The 19,387-nt window shown below is 42.9% G+C and overlaps 1 protein-coding gene across 15 annotated transcripts in view; it reads right to left on the minus strand.

Annotated features, from left to right (window-relative positions):
* The window catches only part of mycbp2 (MYC binding protein 2), an 83,411-nt gene that overhangs the window by 49,278 nt on the left and 14,746 nt on the right, over positions 1-19,387 (minus strand). For 11 of the 15 annotated variants that reach the window (XM_049595024.1, XM_049595034.1, XM_049595028.1 and 8 more), the window contains exons 4-18: positions 18,147-18,300; positions 17,681-17,877; positions 15,155-15,397; positions 13,340-13,411; positions 12,969-13,065; positions 12,775-12,848; positions 8,598-8,736; positions 8,321-8,397; positions 4,868-5,072; positions 4,578-4,742; positions 4,289-4,447; positions 3,959-4,163; positions 3,158-3,303; positions 2,524-2,634; positions 2,048-2,152 (exon numbers count right to left, since the gene is read on the minus strand). In XM_049595024.1, the coding sequence (XP_049450981.1) occupies positions 2,048-2,152; positions 2,524-2,634; positions 3,158-3,303; positions 3,959-4,163; positions 4,289-4,447; positions 4,578-4,742; positions 4,868-5,072; positions 8,321-8,397; positions 8,598-8,736; positions 12,775-12,848; positions 12,969-13,065; positions 13,340-13,411; positions 15,155-15,397; positions 17,681-17,877; positions 18,147-18,300 (2,149 nt within the window). The remainder of the gene's footprint in view (positions 1-2,047; positions 2,153-2,523; positions 2,635-3,157; positions 3,304-3,958; positions 4,164-4,288; positions 4,448-4,577; positions 4,743-4,867; positions 5,073-8,320; positions 8,398-8,597; positions 8,737-12,774; positions 12,849-12,968; positions 13,066-13,339; positions 13,412-15,154; positions 15,398-17,680; positions 17,878-18,146; positions 18,301-19,387) is intronic. The other 4 variants (XM_049595021.1, XM_049595032.1, XM_049595023.1 and 1 more) reach the window with 3 other exon arrangements.

Below are 19,387 nucleotides of genomic sequence, written 5' to 3' on the forward strand. Positions count from 1 at the left end.
CCTGTTGATGTACACAGTCCAAAGACAGAGATACCTGCTAGTGTAGGGATACAGTGGACTTTTTAAATATTTTCCATTTCTGTCAACTAAAGTAAATTTTGTTTTGAGCACTAAGGGAGTCCAGGAGGCTCTAATGCTGCATCTCCACTGCATGGCGGGCACGGCTCTGCTCAACCTGACTCAATCTTTTTTTGTTTTCCACTGGCAAAAGTTGTGGATAGAACTTGGTGAATTTATTCGGTACTACCTCGTTCGAGGTGAGCAATTACTAGATGGTGGATTAAAGCACTTCAAACCACTGAGCAATCAGAGGGAAAAGTCACTTGTACCAACACGGGATATCCTGCACAAACCCGCCATTTTGAAACAGCCAAGCTATAGTCACAACCCCCAGATTTTGAAAACTGGCAGCCTGCAAACCGAAGCCATACAACTGATGGAGTGCAGACATTCTTCTCTTTGGTTGCTAATGAAAGGATTCAGCAAGCACCACACTGATGTCACCCAGTCTCACATGGCGCCACTATAACAATTGGCTGAGAATATCACCCACACTGACGGGGTAAAATTCGCAGTGGAAGCAAAATAGAGAAAAGGACCTGGGACCGAAAGTCAATGCAGAGTGTGCAGGACGTTCAGGGTGACGGTTGATTTATTATAATACCTGCACATCACTAAGTTAGCCCTCTGGTCTAATGTGAGCTAACTATGCTAACAGCAGATTGGAAATGTGCAACAACCTTTTTTGCCAAACACTAAATATCAAACAAAAGCCAGAAACTGTACTGTGTTAGGTAGCTGTGAGCTGTTAATTCACCACTTTAAGCAGAACGTAACGTAACGTTATCTGTGAGCCTGACCACAAAGCCTCTTTTCCCACGGGGAGCTGCCTGTGTTTCATTCAGACTTAACCTGGGTCTGAGTCCACAGCTGCCTTTACTAGAGAGCAGTGTAAATACAAGGAGTGTTCACTCTGTAGCTAAATCTGGGGTCTGAAACATCCCCAAAAACACTGCTTGACCTTAAGAATCTCAGTGGACTGAGTGATCTCCAATTGATGATTCGAATCTTTGACTTTGAGGGGGCAGCCCTGAGTTGAGTCATGCCGTACCATGCAGTGGAAATGCTGCATTAGTGTCCTCGTGTGTCCTCTGTCCTCCTTATGGTTACATTAGAAAGATGGTTAGTCACAACCAGATTTTGTTTTCCCAAAGAAAAAACCCTAGGAGGCTGAGATTCAGAGGACAAAAAACAAAGCAAGTAAGCTGCAGATATAGGCTGACTGTAGTCCGTAGTTGCAGCTGAAGTATAAATGTGGGTCTTAGTGGAATTATTCACATCTAAGTTGCTCATTGGTTGAATAGTTAGCTTCAGAAAAGAAACTCCAGACAATGAGCACATACACTCACTAGTCTGATGGATGTTACGTGATTTCTTAGTCATTTCCATGAGATGTTTCACATCTAAAAGCATGCATATTTTTAAAATAACAACCCTGCCTCCCTCCTTCGGTGTCATATTTATCAGCTTATTATTCATCAAAGCTTGCTCTCCCTAGTGCTGGCTGTTTCGTCTGCTTGTAATGTGTAATGCTTCATGTGTACCCATGAAGTGACAAATCGGCTGCTACGGGAGTGATGGTAAATCCAGTTAGGCAAGGACATTGATTTCTATTTAGGTCAAACAACAGCAGTGAGCAGAGCAGGCATCCTACTCTGAGGATTAGAACTGTTAAACCAGAAAATGAATTAGCCTAACAGACCAAATCTTTATTGTACCTTAGCCCTTTCCTACGTTGAGGTAGCATAAACTTAATTAAATGCTAAAGGGAACCAGCTTGTTGAGGTGGGTCCTCAGTGGCTTCACAGTCATTTCTCCACTGAGTCAGTCTTGCCAACAGGCTACATTGCTTGTTACCATGAGACCTGGTGAAGACATAAGAGTCCTGCCGTCAGAGAGTGAGAGAGGAGGTGGGCGGGACAGCCAGATTGGGAGATGAGTCAAAGGGGTGTCCCTGCACCCGTTGAGTTAGTGAAGACCGTAGTACCTTTGTGCTTGTCCCGTTTATGCCTTAGTGCCTGAAGGGGTCTTATTCTGGCTAGGGCCTGCTCACGCTGGTTCATAAAAATGGGACCAGGAAAAACAAGGGGGCCTGGGGGAGAAAGAAACTTTCACATGCATGCACAATGCTCACAAATGGGAAAGAACACATGATAATACTTAACCACAACAATACACGCACACTGAAAAAATTATAAACACACAAGCAAGGGGGAAGTCACCAAGGCACGACACCCAAGCTCACAAAGCACCTGAAAGTTACTCACAGCTAAAAAGGGATGGACTGTTTGTCGCTTCGCCGTATTCATTAAATGAATACGGTGAAGCTACAAAGAGTGCAGAGGCTACAAACTGAGCGGAGGTTAATGATTAACCTCTCTGTCTCAGAAATCTTAAATTCATAAAGCCAAAAACCCCACACATCCCTACCCTAAACCCCCCCCGTTCAGCCTAGATCCATACCTCTGCCCTCCTCCAGCCTGTGCCGACGGTTGATCCTCTGTCTTTTCTCCTCCTGGCGAATCTGAATGTGCTCCTCGATGTTTACTCCTGGAGGGGGAGGGACAGGCACAGCTGAAAACAAAAAAGGCCCCAGGTACAGGCAGCCAAGACAGGATGCAGGAGGAGGAGAAGGAGGAAGGAAGACGGAGCAGAGCAGAACAAAACAAGACACACATCAATGAATGATGGAGAGACGTGATGGCGAAGCAATGACACTGCACAACACATGAATCAAACATAAAGGATGAGCGACGACAAGTGTGCGAAATACTGCGTCCAAGCAAATGCAGCAGACAGTGTGATGTGTGCGGCACAAACAGCGCGCTGGCACAGCTCAAAAGGATTTATAGCTTGCACACAACCCTGCTCAAGACAGTAACTCATTCTGAACAATTATGGAGGACGTAACAAACCACTGATCATTGGAATATCACATCACATGTCTATGTGTATGACATTTTAATATGCATATGATTTATCAGACTTTGTGCTTTTCAGTTAAATGTAAACAATGTGAATGGTGATAGAGGTGAAATGTACATTATATGAAAGAGTATAACAGGGGGAATATGAAGTCATATATCAGTTGGCATACCTAGCAGCAGGTCCAGTGGAATCATCTCCTTCACTGCATCAAAGATGCCTCTCTGTCTGGCCTCTTGACCATCCAGCTCTCTGGCACAGGCCTTGCAGCAGCCACATGCGGAGCAGCCAGACTCTCCAGACCCACAGCCACAGATACTGGTAGGCGGACAACACACAAACACAAAGAGAAAAAATATACTTACATTATAATAAACTGTTTAGCCAACAGCTTTTACTGTAGTGATTAGGGTTGGATACCGAACTCGGTACTTTTACAAGAGTTGTGAAGTGCCCCGAAGCCTAGAGGTCAGCCACGGAGGTCTGAGGCGAGCACCAGGGCTCTGCAAAGCCGCCGGATTCAACTTAAGACGGGAGGACAAAGCACCCCAAAGCCAGCCACTGAACTCTGCTGACACTCCATTGGCTTCCCAGCAACCAAAATTATTCCTGAAGCGTAATAGTTTGGGCATCTCGACTATCTACTTTTCTATATTATTCAAGTACTAGCTTAGTATCAATGCTCGACATGCAGCCACACACACACACACACACACACACACACACACAAGCAGACAGGTGTGATTAGAAGAAAGCAGAGGAGCAGAACTGCGTTTTAGTCTACTACATCACCCCTGCCACTCGTTCAAAGATTAAATTTTGTTATTACAGAGAAAGTTAACAACTGAAAAGAGGTACCAGATTCCAGGTATCGGAACCAGTATATGATCTATCTGGTATCTGTTCAAATACGAATGGTACCCAACCCTGGCAATGACCACCTTCACCCCTTCCAGTTTTTGTATCTTCTTACCCTCCTGGTACTCTGTCCGGCCGTCCACTGCTGACACAGCTGGCACCGTAGCCGGTGCAGTCCCCACACACCGTGCACACCATGCACTGGTCCAGCTTCCACTTGTGCATGCCTGGCTGGCACATCATGCTCTTCTCTTCCTTCTCTTCCAGCTCGTCCTCCAGATCTTCATCCATGGCTGTAGCCATGCTCTCTACACCAAACGCTACGATAAACACACACACAGACAAGAGCAATCAGATTGAGTGGAGTACAAAGACAATGTGCATATATGCAGATACAGTTTGTTGTTATGTGCGTTTGTTTGTCTGTGTTTGTCCATCTGCTCACCTTTCCCTGCCTGACTCATAGCTCCAGTGTCTCTGCCACACTGGCCCTTGTTGTTCACCCCAAATGTCCAAACTTCACCACTCTTGGTCAGAACACATGTATGGGCCTTACCCATGGCAACCTGAGTTACACAGTGACCTTTCAGGTCTGTCACTTGGCCTGTGGACAACAAAGTAATGATGATCATTGTCTTTATCAAAGCAATGTAGGCAACGATGAGAAACTCCTGAAATATTTCAGACATTCCCTGAAGTTGAGAATTTGACATAGCTTGCATGAGTCAACTCACAAGTGCTGTCACTGTAAATAGCATCTTTGCCGAACATGTAGAGCTCTCCATCCTTGGTGACAATGCTGCTGCTGCCATTGTTACACGCTGTATACACTGCCGTCTTGGTCTCTAATTTGATCATCTTCTTCGGCTTGTATGGCTTGGGCTGTCTGCGACTTTTAGCTGCAAAGAAAAACACCAGAGATCACCTTCAGAATTCAACTAAGATGGCTTTAATTTTGCGTTTAATGAAAGGTTGAACAGAATGAATTGTTGAATCTTTGCTGATGGTTTAAAGTTGTACTTACTGGACTCTCCATCCTCTCCCTTGCTGGCAGAGCCTGTAAAGAACACACTTCCGTCTTCGGCCACAAGCAGCGCATGAGAGCCATCGTGTCCCACTGAGAACTGAATGATCTTGGGAGACTTTGTAACAGGCAGTTCCACCCATTTCCCTGCTGACGGGCCACCCTGCTTTATACCCAGGCTCTGGTACTTTCCTGTGTAGTAAATCTGTGAGGTGAAAATGAAGACAGAGGATCAAACGCATGGCAAAAATTTGAAAGATAATTAGGAATAAGGACCTGTTTTCTTTAAGTGGTCGTTTTTTGGGAGTAGGGGATCCACAGTACGTACATTTCGTTGAACTAAGCTGTGGCAAAAGTTTAGCCAGGGTTAATTTTTTTTGGCAGACGGCTCAGAATCTTTTGCTTGAGGCCAGTGTGATAGACAACATGCCTGCTGCATCAACACAATGTTCCTTAGTGAAATTAATGAGGACACTCTGTTTTTATTTTAGGTCTGAGCATGGCCTGAGCCTTTGTGCATAGTGTTTTAACAATTCAACAGGGTTACGTTCTTAAAATTCAAAACATGAATAACTATATTCCATTATAATTACACTTTAAATTGATGGTATTCAGAATACAGTTACCGTCTTTAAAAACAGATTACTTGGACGGCTGTGGCTCAGAGATAGAGACAGTCATCCTCTAATCAGAACATCGGCAGTTCGACCTCTGGCTCCTCCAGTCCACGTCGAAGAATCTTTGGGCAAGACGCTGAACCCCAAAGTGCTCATGATGGCTTTTCTATCAGTGTGTGAGAGCTTGTGAAAGGTTACCGAGTAGCAGGTGGCACCAAGTATCATAGCCTCAGCCACCAGTGTGTGTGTGTGTGTGTGTGTGTGTGTGTGTGTGAATGGGTGAATGTGACATGTAGTATAAAAGCACTTTGAGTGGTTCAAAAACTAGAAAAGCATTATACAAGGGCAGTCCATTTCCCATTTTATAAGGGATTAATTTATTTATTTTTCTTTTATTTGCTCTAAAGCCTGTCCTCAATGAATGCAATGGGAGCAAACATCAGTTTGATTGTATTGTTTTCTATTGTAATATCCTAATTGGCTGCTTTAAAAGCACCGCAATGCACGAAGAATGGCTGATTTGTGATGTTGAAATGAGGTGCTACATACACAACACCTCCTCATTTCACTACAAAAGCTTAAATTAGGTGGCAGCTGGCTAGAGGGAGATCACCAGGGAGCTGAAAAATCCTGGAAAATGACCGTCGCTAATAACAACCTACTTGTTGCTGGCTATACTGGATGCCTCTTCCAGTAAATATCACAATATGAAACATGTTGTAATAACAATACTTAAAACAACACTTAAAAAATATTGATATTTTGTTGCCACTCAGAATATGTTACTCACTTTGAGAAATCTAATGCTATTTGTTATAAATTATAGGTCAGGTATTCAGTAATCTGTAGTGGAATCCATTTTTAAAGTAACCTTTGATACACAGTTCAAACAGCAGGGGTAAATTGTGACGACACATGTACAAAGGCTGCTGCTGGAGGAGATGTTTTATAACTCAAATCATCTGACGTTGACTTTGCAAATTACATAACCACAACACAGTGTAGACCATAAACACTGAGCCTTGGACTCCTTTCTTTGCATCACGTGTCTGGCATAATGACCAGCCTGAATGATGAGTGAACTTTGTCCCAAGATACAGGTCAGCTGCTCCTATTTTTACCCATCCAGTCGGTCTGGGTTAGGGTAATCTGCAGATAAAGTGTGCTGTGAGATTAGGGCTTCTACACAGACACAGAAATGTGCAACAGGCAACTGCCCCGGAGTGCTATCTACAAGAGAGGCAAGCTGTACCACACCTACAGCACTGACACACGAAACCACACCCTCCACACACCCCAACCAACTACATAGTTAGCATTCTCTTCTTACTGATACAGAGAGCATAAAAAATGTGACACATCTTCTTCAACAAAGCAAGGCCTCCCTACAGTGATTGGACCTACTTTGCCTGATTACAGAGCCTGCAGTCTAACGCTGAGACAAACGGTATGCTGAGTCGATTCCTCTGCGCACAGACACAAACATTATATCCATACTGTTTACTCTATCTTCATTAAAATGTGTTCAAGGGACAGTTTACCTCCAAATCAAAAATTCATTTTTACTCTTACCTGTAGCGCTATTTATCAGTCTAATAGTTTTGAGTTGCCGAGAGTTGTAAATGTCTGCCTTCTCTCTGACATAATGGAACAAGATGGCACTCCACGTGTGGTGCTCAAAGTGCCATAAAAAATACACTTGACACTCGACAGCAATGTCTCTTTCCAGAAATCATGACCTGGTTATTCAAGATAATCCACAGACCTTGCTGAGAGCAGTTTCATGTAGGAACTATTTTTTCTCTGCTGGACTACACCTGCCAACTGTATCACCGCACAGAAGGAAGCATGCATCTGCTGCTAACTCACCTAGCACCACTGGGCTAATTAACGTCGCAAGAACAAGTCTCTCATCAAACTGCTCACAACAAGGTCTGTGGATTATCTTGAGTAACTGGGTCATGATTTCTGGAAAGAGACATTGCTGTTGAATTTTTCAAATGCATGTTTTTGGCGCTTTGAGCACCACAAGCCGAGTGCCATCTAGTTCCATTATATTCAAGAGAAGGCAGACATCTTAACGGCTGATATCTCCAACACTCGGCAACTCACACCAAAACAATCTAAGCTAATAAACGGTACTACAAGTAAGAGGAAAAATACGTATTTTTAATTTTGGGGTGAACTGTCCCTTTAATTCTTGTTATTCCATGTTTGTGTTTCTACTCTTGCACAAGTTCATAAACACAGAAAGCTTTACTTGTTGTTTTTTTCCGGAAAGTGGACATGAGGTCAGAGCTACTGCTTAGCTGGGTGAAATACTTTAATCACTTCCAGTTATTTAAGCAGAGATGTCACTATACAAGCTCATATAACCGCTGACAAAAGTTGGGTCCAGAGCACAATCAACAGTGTAAACACCATAAGACATCCAAAAAAACTATATAGCTCCCTCATTCTGTATTATTTACAGGCAATTTAGCTTCAATGGCCACCAAATATTTCCACAACAAGAAGACGTGTCTTATTGTTATGCCTTAGCACAGCCTGATCCTAGGAAACTCTGACTATAGCTAACTACACACAGATGTTATGAACAAAAGGAAGGTAATTTTCTATGATGGGCTTCATGTGGCCAGTGTGACAAAGACGGAACAAAACGCATGCAGGAAAACAATTAATTTAGAGGCTTTTTCCCCAGGTTCGACCTCTAAAGTGTTTGGCCTGTCATTAGCGAGACAAAAGCTGTTAACGCTCAGCTGTTGAACCGGTTCCAACTTTCATTTTTGTTAAACATTTTAGGCACAGCACACCAGAGAAGATTTTTCACTCTCACCTTTCCGGAGGCAGTTTTCATCAAAGCAAACTCCCTGCCTGCTCCCAGCAACGCTGCCTCTTCATCAAAGCCGGTGCCTGTGAGAACAACATAGTATTTAGAGCCAAATACACAACAAGACAAGGCTGGAAAGTGTGCTTTTTTAATTTCCTTTGTGTTTGACACATTCACAACCTTGTAGACGTATGTACAGCATGAAATGCCTGTAGCAGATGTACGTATACACATGACAAATCACTACCCTCAGCCTCACACACATATATTTTGTTTCACTCACTGATGATGTGTAGATCCTTCTCGAGGTCGAACAGAGAGATGCCGCAGGCGTGCAGACATTTCCTTGCCAGCTTCAGCTGCAGTTCCTGCTGCAGGGCCGGGTCTGTGCTCATCGTATAGATCCGCACCACAAAACCATCCTGCAGGAGTCAGGGCCGACAAGAGGAAACGCTGGTTAGTGTCATGAATCGACATTGCTACAGTGTGGCACTTAAGAGTCTTTCTAACCATTTTAGGACACAGGAAGTTCCTGATTTCATGAAAAGATATTGGTACAACAAAACCTGACTGAGTGTGACAGTCATAACAAATCAAAGAGGAGAGAGAAGATATATTTCCGTCACAGTATGCACACTAGATATGAATATTTAGAGTACATACATGAGGGCAACAAAAAAGCAAAGTCACAATAACATGTAGGGCTGTTGCAATAACCACAGTATTCCAATACCGCGCTACTGACTAGCAAGCTGCAGGGGATGCAAGCAGCAACTGAGTGTCTTTTCTGCACTTAAAGCTGCATGTTTGGGGTTTTTTTGCTCACAGGAAGTTGAAAAATATTCAAATATGGGTGAAAACAAATTTGTCACTGTCACTTTTTTATCAGCTGTCCAATCACAGTGGAGGAGGGGCGGAACAAATACCTCAAAGACCAACTGTCACATCACTGAACATCAACAACAAAGGAGGAGAAATTAATACTGAACCCACACAGACTATTGGGTTCACCCTCTACTTCCTTTCATCCAGAGAAAGTAGGTACTTTCATTGTGCCAACATGTATACTTGGACGGATATTCTGTATCATAGCAACCAGTCACAACCAAAGACTCTCAGCGGAGAAAACACCTCATTGCCCCTCTGTATTCTACATTTAACAATGGACTGAGATTTAATTTGTTTTAAAATTGTCACCTTTGTCATTTAAAAACAACAACATACCCAATAATAGCCTAACAATAAAGCAAGAAAGCACTAAAATCAGAATAAAAGAAGTGATTTGGGAAAAAAATGTGGCAATAATACCGCATATACGGCACTACTGAGACACCCTTAATCACAGCCCTGGGATACACTGTGGACGTAATACTCTGTGACTGACATCAGTGGTGAATGTGGTAAATCACTACATATGCATTGGATTAACATGAGGATTATGACCTTGTTGGAGTCATCGAGGAGTCTATCAACTGGAGCTACAGTATGTTTGGATCAATCTACTGAGGGTGAGGCCTGGTGGTACAAAACCTGTGCATACGTTTTTTTTATATAATTGACACAGAAATTTAAAACCCAAGCATTTACATTTCTCTTCACAAAACCAAGCAGGGTGTGACATCTACCCACAACTCACACACCGACTCAGTACATGGCACATAACAGATGATGCAACTGCCAGAGATGTGACTTTGTCAGACTGCAGGGGACGTGGCTGAAAGGGACAATTTACAGGGGAGCAACAGAGTAAAGAGAGGAGCACAACAAGGAAATAATTGGGAGACAACAGGGATATAAACAGAAGGATGAAGGGTTGCGTGGGGATAGTCTGGTCTCTGCTGTGTGGTAATGATGACACACTCATCTATTGTGCTGTGATTCCTGCAGAGCGGAGCACATGTGCCACTCATATCATTAAAAAAAGCGCCCCTGTCCTCCGGCCAGCTCTACCCCCCACCTCTTGACTTTTCCTCTCTACATGTTAAGTCCTTCCCCTGGCTGCCACCATGACCTCCTACAGTTTACCCACATCATCCTCTTCCTCTTCCCAGCATCTCAAACCCCCTCATTGTGTCTCGAGTGGTTTTCCTCAGCCGTTAAGTGGTCTGCGCTGCGGTCGCATTTGCTGGCTGCTCACTAAAAATGCAAGCAGCTTCTGAGGACTCCCCCATCCTCCCCCCATACAGTATCCTGCCCCGTTTGATTAGCCTAGAAACTCGGGCTAGCTGCAACACCAGATATATGGATTTCACATCGCCCCCTCCCCCACTGACATTACATAGTGCTTATGCAGATAACTGCTTGAGAGATTAAGCTCTCTGGAGAATACCCACATCTGGTGCCACTGCCCTCACTGCCACGCCCACACACAACACACACACACACACACAGATATAAACACAGACAAAGCTACACCCCCCCCCCCCCCCCCCCTTCTATGGCACAGCTGGTGATCAGCTGAGAGTCCTCCAAAGAGAGGCTGCGGCCTCTACAGCAGGGGAAGTGACAGATGCTCCACAGGGCACTTCAAGAGGGACTACTACGCTTATTTTAGCTAACAAAAGATTTGGTTTTCAAGAGGGAAACAACACATATTTAAAAGACAGCAGAGGTTGCCTTTGACTTTCTCATTGTCATTTTGACAGCGCGGGCATTTTTAAAATAATAAATATACAGAATAAGGTTATAGATTATGCTTTTATTATAAGGTCATGGTGAGAAAAGATACACAGAGATACCGACCGTGCAAAGAAACTTTGGCTACTGACTTGCCGTGATATTTTGCAGTGGTACGTAGCGATATAACCTACCAATGAGATGGCTTAAGCCAGCTAGACCACAAGGTCATGCACGTGAGCTCAAAGACAGGACTGGACAATAGCTAATCATAATGCACAGGGGCCTGAATTAAAGTGACAGACTGCCTTCAGATTTTTCCATCATTGTTCGAAAAATTTAGTCAATGATGGAAAATATTCGGTTGACGGGACCTCTGACAGAGAGGTTCAGCTGCACAAGGTGAAAAAGACAGCAAATGATGAGCACGAAGGAGTTTCATTGCGCTCATGTATGCGTTAACGACAAATGGCCACTACAAACATGGTCTGTGCATTTCTTTCATTGAAGACAACTGCTTACAAAAGCTGTCATACATGTTTCTCTTAACTGTTTGATTTAGTCAGGATGAAGTCCATGTCCATTTAGGACTTTTTAAACCCGACTCACATGCTAGACTGCCTGCAGGGAATTTAACAGTATTGCATTCTTTACTATACTATACTATAAATGCACATAAGGCTACGTTCGCATCACAAGAAAATGTGGCCTGAATCCGATATTTTTTATTCTCATGTGATACAGATCTGATTTTTTAGAGTTGTGTAGACACAGATATCTGTTTTTTTTTTTTTTTCCAGTCAGATCTGGGACACTTTCATGTGAGGTCCTAAATCCAATACATACCCAAAAACTGGACACTGTGAGAACTGTCATTCCACATTGTACTTCATTGTTCAGACACAGATCATTTACGATACAGTAATGGAGCAGTCTGTTCAAAATACAGAAGGCTGCTGTAGCTGTACCGCTGCTGCAGTCGCCATCCAACAAAGCCCGACTGCTAGATGCTTTGTGACGGGGACCGCTTGCCTACATGCTGTGACCGCAGTATTGGAATGTAGCCCTGAACATCCTTGGGTCTGGCGTAACTGTTCCTCTGTGAAACCTTTCACATCACAGCCCCACCACTCTTGACTCCTCTCCCAGCCACATCCACAACCCTCTGTCTCCACAGAACTACCAGTAATAGCTGCTGATAGAGCTAGTGGACCGAAAGCTCATTTGTGTGACAGCAGTTATCCCGAAAACAAACACCCATTGCTCTGAAGGACCATTTTCCCAAAAACACTGCACACTCTTCCAAACAGAAGCACGTGGCTAATTATTATGCGGGGATGACATCATCGGACATTCCTGCCGTAGTGATCACTGGGGAGATGAAACTTGAACCAGTATGTCATTTTCTCTCCAAATGCCTGTGTTACCTTTGTTTTAAATTGTTGTCCCAACATGCATGTGTGTGACGTTACTGGTTGCATGTGAGGCGTTTCAGGACATAAATCCGTTAACACTGATGTAAGATATGGGTCACTTCAGACATGCAAGTGAACAGTCTACGTAGAAGGATCAGATCTGGGGAAATAATCTGAATTGAGCATTAAGCCCTGCCATGTGAATAGTTGAAGTGTATGATAAAGTCAGTTCCTTCCACCATGTTTCAAGCATAGGCAGTGTTTCTAAATTCAATTATACATGTCGGGGAAGAAGTGGAAACACTGAGAATTTCCCTAACTGACACTGATTCAATTTCACATTTAAAATGTTCTTTTGAAGAGCCTAAAAAGACAATAGATGGATATCATCATGGCAATGAGCAACTTTAGCAGGAACTTTAAACTTACGTCTTTGCAGGCTGCGATCTGGTTGATGTACTCTCCGTCTGTGAAGATTATGTTCTGCCCATCTGAATGTTGACCTGCAAAGAGAAGCAAAGTGACAGTGAATATTTTAATTTTAGCTTCTGTGGGGTGTTTTTTTAAACAAGTCAAAAAAAAAAAAAAAAAAAAAAAAAAAAAAAAAAGTATTTTATTGGCACCTGGCATGGTGACAGTCCCCTCATGCTCCAGAGTCTCAGGGTTGATCTTGATGGCAGACATCGAGTGGTTACTTGTGTCCCGATACAACAAGTACCCCTGAAGACACAAGACAAACACTGCTGCTGATCGACAATCTGTACGGTCTACTTCTAACTGAAGCTTAGACTTTGACATACTGTTTATAGTAACAAAGATGATATTGTGATTAAATCTGTCATTATTAAACTGAAATGTACTCCCTGATTACAAATTACCAACATCACCAAAGTCTTATGGAGGTCAACTCTAAGTTTTATATGTGACCTGAATTTTTTACATACTCCAAGTTTTATCAAGGCCACTTTCACTGAAAATGTATGCAAGGACGTACCTGAGCAAAGCCGAGCCATGATCTCTTCTCCTTCCGATTCCTGATACGAGACGTGGAGTTGTACACGTGGCCCTGCGAGGCATCGATTGAACACATGAGCAGAAAACCACAAACACAGACAAACCTTAATGTGTTGCTGGCAGATGAAAAATCAGCAGACAGCTACAAACGCTGGCATAATAATGCTGGCAGAAACACACACAAAAACTGTTTTATTTAACACCCATCAAAGTCATTAACCTCCTTAAAAGCAAGAGAGTATTCTGTTTTAAGGCAGTGTTATGGCTGTTTAGTAGCATTCCCCTGTTTCTGGCGTTTCTGTTATTTAGTCTAGCCTCGTTGATATAAATGGATTGGACAAAAATAATAGAAACACCTGTCAGTATAAATACAGCTCAACAGCACCACAAACAACTTCATCCTAAAATGTCCAAAAAGTTGTGTCCAAAACAGTTTCAACAAAACTAGAACATTACACCCTTCATAAAGGGGGGATTTATTGTAGGACTGTTGTATTAAGCCCAATTTGCACAGGACTAGTATTACTTGGGGACCTCGGGTGTATCTGAAATTGCCTCCACCATGTCTGTGTTTCATGTGGCACATTGACACAGGATATTTCCTGACATTGTCCCCACAGATATCACGTAAAGGTTTTAATTGTGCCGTCCATCACAGCCACAGACATTGGAAGCACTGGTCAATGACAACACCCATGACTACGAGAAGTAGCCGTCTGTTTTCTAGTACTTTGAAAGTAATGGCCGGTGACAGGTGTTAATGTCAATTCTCCACGAGGAAAGAGGCACAAAAGGCAGGTGCTGATTCGCACGGGACTAATATTATCATATGACCTCTGTGTTTGGCAAAATAGGGTAGGTAATCTGCAGTGGAAACTTAACTTGACAAACTACGAACATGGCGGATTTGCATGGACATACATCACAGACGACCTCTGCAATTATTATAAATTACTAGAGGTCTCCAGGTGATACTTGTTCTGTGCATATAGGGCTTTAAACTGCATCTGTTTTAGCTTGGTGTGCCTAATAAAGTGGCAACTCAGATGCAGGAAAACCAGGAAAAACAGGCTCCTTTCCAACTGCCAGTAGACCAGAGCTGTGTACACGGCTCAGGGGTACAAGAGTACGCCTTTCAGTTTTGGGTTTGTCTTTTTTTCTGGTGTATCAAGCTCCACATCAAAGACAGGCTGTAAATCCAGTTGGTAAACAGTAGAAAGCAACATGGAGGCCGGTGAAAATGTTATGTTGGTTACGTCTTTTTTCTAAATTTGTCTTTTGTCTAAATTATTCAGTCTCTATCTTAAATTCCTTACAGACTAAATTGTAGCGATGCTTGAGTACTGTTTGATGGACACTAAAGGTGTTTTGTGGCGGCTTGTCAATGAATTGTGCCGTCAAAGGGGTACGTTTCCATGGCTGCCACTCAAGCTGATCAGAGCTGGAGCTAAGTATCTCTGACTACTGGGGGTAAATGATGATTATAACCTTTCCCATTAAATACAAAAGCCAGCTGTTTGCAGGTGTTAGTGGGATTTTTGTCCAGTGGGAAGGAAGCTATAGTTGCTATCCTGTGAAACCCATGTATCTTTAACAAGTAAACTTTTCCTGAGTCAAAAAATGCAGCCCTCCTTTTAGATTTGTGACACTGCATTTATTTAAATAATCCAGTTTAACTGTTAATTTATCTTAAGAATTAAGACAATTTTCTCAATTCATTAACCCACCTAAATCACCAAATCTGGAGATAAAGTATGTGATTATCACTTAACATTCGGCTTTGAATGTTACATACCCTGACAGTGCCACTGTATCCAGAGCCCACTTTGTAGAGTCCATCCTTGCAGAGCAAGTACAGGAAGGAGCCATCAGTCTGTAGAAGACAGCGCTCATCCTCGTCAATGGCCACCTCTTTCAGGACCCACTTGTTCATCAGGGCAGCGCGCTTGATGCCATTTCCGAACCAATCCTGGATTTGAATCTTTCCCACCAGGACAGCCTGTACACTCCTCTGTAGGGCATTCAGTATGGTGGGCACCTGGTGAGATTCAGGGAGACAAGGAGGGCGATGAAATATCGCAGGACTGCAAACATCTAATGTGACATAATGGGGTGTATTCAGTGAAGTACACTGCAACAGGTAGGAACTCGCTTCTGAGCTTCTTTGTTGCTACTGAGTCAAAGTCTCATATTAGTGACTGAGACTGTGGTTACTCTACCTGCATATCTGTGCTATTTTCAATCCGCCTGAAAGCATTTTCACACACACATTTCTCACACCAGTCCCATGGCAGCTATGACACCACACCGCTGATCTCACACACATGCAAACAAACACACAGGCACGTCCAGCTCATAAGCCCACACTTTCCGCCAGCCTGCCTGCCATTGTGATGATTCACAGTCCAGTCCGTGCCTGAAAGATGAAGACCAGGAAAAAAAAACACCCACATCTACATCTGTGGGGGAAAGATGTGTTAGGCAAAAAAGTCAAGCTGGTGAAGTGCAGTAATTTTATCTGGATGCAGGTAGAGTTGAAACTATTTTATGGTCAAACAGCTTGCCTACGAAATTAAATAAAGTGCTTTCTGTTTAGGTTACTCCCAAACTTTTGAAAGAGCAGTTTTGATATAAAGCAGATAAAAAAAAAACCAGAAAGAAAAAAACAGAGGGAGAACGAGCTACAGATCAAAGCCCACTGAAGAGCAGCTAATTGGCGTAAGAATGCAGGTAGGGTAACATAATCAAACAGGTGACTCAGAGCGCCTTGACATTTTCCAAAACTCAATTTGTGCAGTCCAGACGCTGCCCTGAGTCACTGCGCTCAGAGAAAATGTTAGGTGGAGCCAGAGGTTTCTTTCGGTTTCTGTTTCTCTGAAAAAGAAAGCTAAACCACCAAAGTGATCTGCAATTCTACTGATCTGAGGGAAAAATTCAAGGGATAACAGAGATGTACATATTTCCTGGTGGAGGTGGTTTGGAAAATGCAATTGGGTATGTGAGAACAATACCATCCAGCTTGTGCTTCATCAAATACAAGCATCAAGAACACCTGGAATTTCTCATCTAACATAAAGATGTCTGTTTAGTGTAAGATATGGAGCCGGGGATATGGACAAAAATTCATATCTCGGTATTTTCAGGCTAAATGGTGACACACGATATATATCTCGGTATGCTCTACATGTTCAGATGCAAGTCAAAATCACATTTGAGATGTCACATGCACATTTATAAAAACAGACTGTGATCAAAATAAAATGCAAAGACGGGAATTTTGTTCCCTGTTTGAAAATATACAGCTGCACAACATAGCAGGGCTGTAGGTTAACTTTTTGCACACAGCACTGGAGCTACATAGGTTTAAAGGTTTGCAGCACAGGACACAAACTATACCATGAGTATAAATGTATGAAGTAGGTCTAAATCCTTTGTAGTTTGGAACAATTAAATATCTTTGAGGGGGGAGTTTAAAGTCATTTTCCATGGCCTTTTAAATGAATCTAGTGCTGGAAAATGATTCAAATATTTTTATTTATCTAGTCTATTAATCGTATTTATGTACACAGCATGAACAGAGAAGCCAAGGGAGGGAAGGAGCGAAAGACACTTTGTCCACATCATTAACATCTTGTGTATGAAATGTCTGTGTTGTCGCCTCCATCCAGGCACTGTCTCCATGTCCCAAAACCGAAGACAACTAACATGAAGACCAGCGATGCACTATGATCCACCTCACACACAACCTAGCAATCAAACACTCTCCTGACACAATTAAGCTGCTCTGTCTCCTGCACATGCTGCACAGGCGCTACTGCAATAATTTCATTCACCCTACAGACTGATTTAGCGTAGCAGGTGAAACATATAGACTGATGTCGCACTGTAGAGTAATTAACAGAGAGATTAAGCAGAGTAGCAGCTCTGTGTTGCTGAAGAACTTGTGAGTGAGTGGGGTGGAGCTGTGTGGAGAGTGAGAGAGAGGAGAGATGCACACTGACATGGCTCTTTGGAAGAGTGGCGTTATGTAACCCAACTTGACCCTGTATCAACATAAACAGTGTTGTCTAAATCTATATCTTGCTTGAATATGTATCAGTATATCACACATGGCCGTTATATCGCCCAGCCCTTGGTAAGATAGTGATCTGAGCAGGTGATCAGTATAAAAACAACATGCTGTCATCTGACTGACAGTAGTTACTCGTGCCAGGAAGCCTAAAAAAATAACTGACTGAGATGCTAAAAAAGATGACAAACACAGGCAATTCTGCAGTCTCATTTACAAATGCAACGTAAATGAATTAAATTTGTTAATTACCTGTATCGTCTGGCAGGCATGGCTGCCGTTGTTGGTGAGGATGGCAGAGACGGCCTGCAGGATTTTGCCGGTGTCCCCCCAGGCCACCACCAGACTGAAGAGGCAGGCACAGGACAGAGCTGTGATGGCCTGTCCTGTCGGGTCGTTGGGTCCCGTGCTGCGGACCGTGGTCTCCAATAACAGCTGGAAAAGAGACTCTGAGGAAGCACACAAGAGGTGGGCAGGTTAGATATTTATAAAAAGAGACAAGTGGGAGTGCTGTGCGTAAAGCTGAAGAAAATACTAGCAGCAAATGCAGTGCAAGGCAACACTGCAACTAGCTGCTCCTTCAAAATGATCTTTGACAATAAAACTGAACAGTTTAAGCTTCACAAGAAAGATCAGTTGCAAGGCCAGTGCTTTAGATTGCATTAGATTCTACACATGCACCGAGTAAACTCTCATGTGTCCGCATTTTCAGCCTTACCTAGCACATCAGGAGGCTCAGTCTGAAAGCCCTCAGGCTGTTGTCCCTGCAGCATGTCCAACAACGCCTGCAGGCTGCGCAGGCACAGCGAGGGGTGAGAGAACCGAGTCTCTTTTATCAGCTCAAATACCCCACACAGGCCGATGCCAATGATCTGTACACAGAGAGAGAAAAGAGTATATGTCTATGAGCTAATGAACACCATGCTGCCGGACCACAGCCCAGGTCTATCAAGCTGTGATGCCACTTTATATAGCAAATTAAGATGAAACATACCAACATGTTGCATAGATGTAGCGTTAAAAACAATCACCACTTCCTGTCAGCTCTTTATTTTTACATTTAATTGCCTTGTTACTATTGATTATAGGAAATGTCTTTCTTTTCATTGTAAACGAAACCAAAATGATAAACAGAAGCTTGGAGCGGATGTTTTTCTTGTAACAGCACGGCCTCATGATCCTACAGTAGAACAACCTACATTTACCCGGGGGCTCGCAGTATGTACAATTACAACCGCTGACTTCAACATCCACTATTAACATTTTGTATAATGACAGACCCACTTGAGAGCGGGGAGAAGGGAGGCTGGCGAAGGAGTTTGGCCTAGAAAAGGATGCCGCTCGCTCTCAGTATGGCTTGTTAGTGAATCAAATTATGCTCCAATGTTCCCTCCTATCTCTCTGAAGAATTTGTTTTGTAACAGAGAATTGAGAGCTCAGCATCAGTGTATAAGTAATAAAAAAAACTTAAAGATACAGCCAGTTAGAGAAGATATATCAAGATAATACTGTACACCTAACTGAATAGATATAGATTAATTTATGTGATCATTAAGCTTGTTAGATTTGTGTACATGACATAATAATACTTTGTCAAGGCAGGTGCTCATTCAGTGTTACTTATTTAAAGCGCACACACACACACACAACAAAGGCTCTTAACATATGCTTTGAAATTAAAACTAAATCACCCAAACATATATCAACAGCAGCCTATTTAATTTGTCTGACACAGGATAAAATGCATACAGCCTTTCCTGTTACCCATAATGACGACTAAAAGTTAATCCAATCCATCCGTGACATTCCAGTATTTACCTGCTAACAAATATAAACAGTGTGCACACAACACAAGCTGAAATGACTGTTCAATTACCGTGCTGTCACACTGTAGGAAGGTTTGTCCTGTTTAGTGAGCCATTTAAAGCAGCAGGTCTTAAACACTGACTGCATGAGTGA

The sequence above is a fragment of the Epinephelus fuscoguttatus genome, linkage group LG13 (assembly GCF_011397635.1).
Source record: "Epinephelus fuscoguttatus linkage group LG13, E.fuscoguttatus.final_Chr_v1".
Taxonomy (NCBI): Eukaryota; Metazoa; Chordata; class Actinopteri; order Perciformes; family Serranidae; genus Epinephelus; species Epinephelus fuscoguttatus.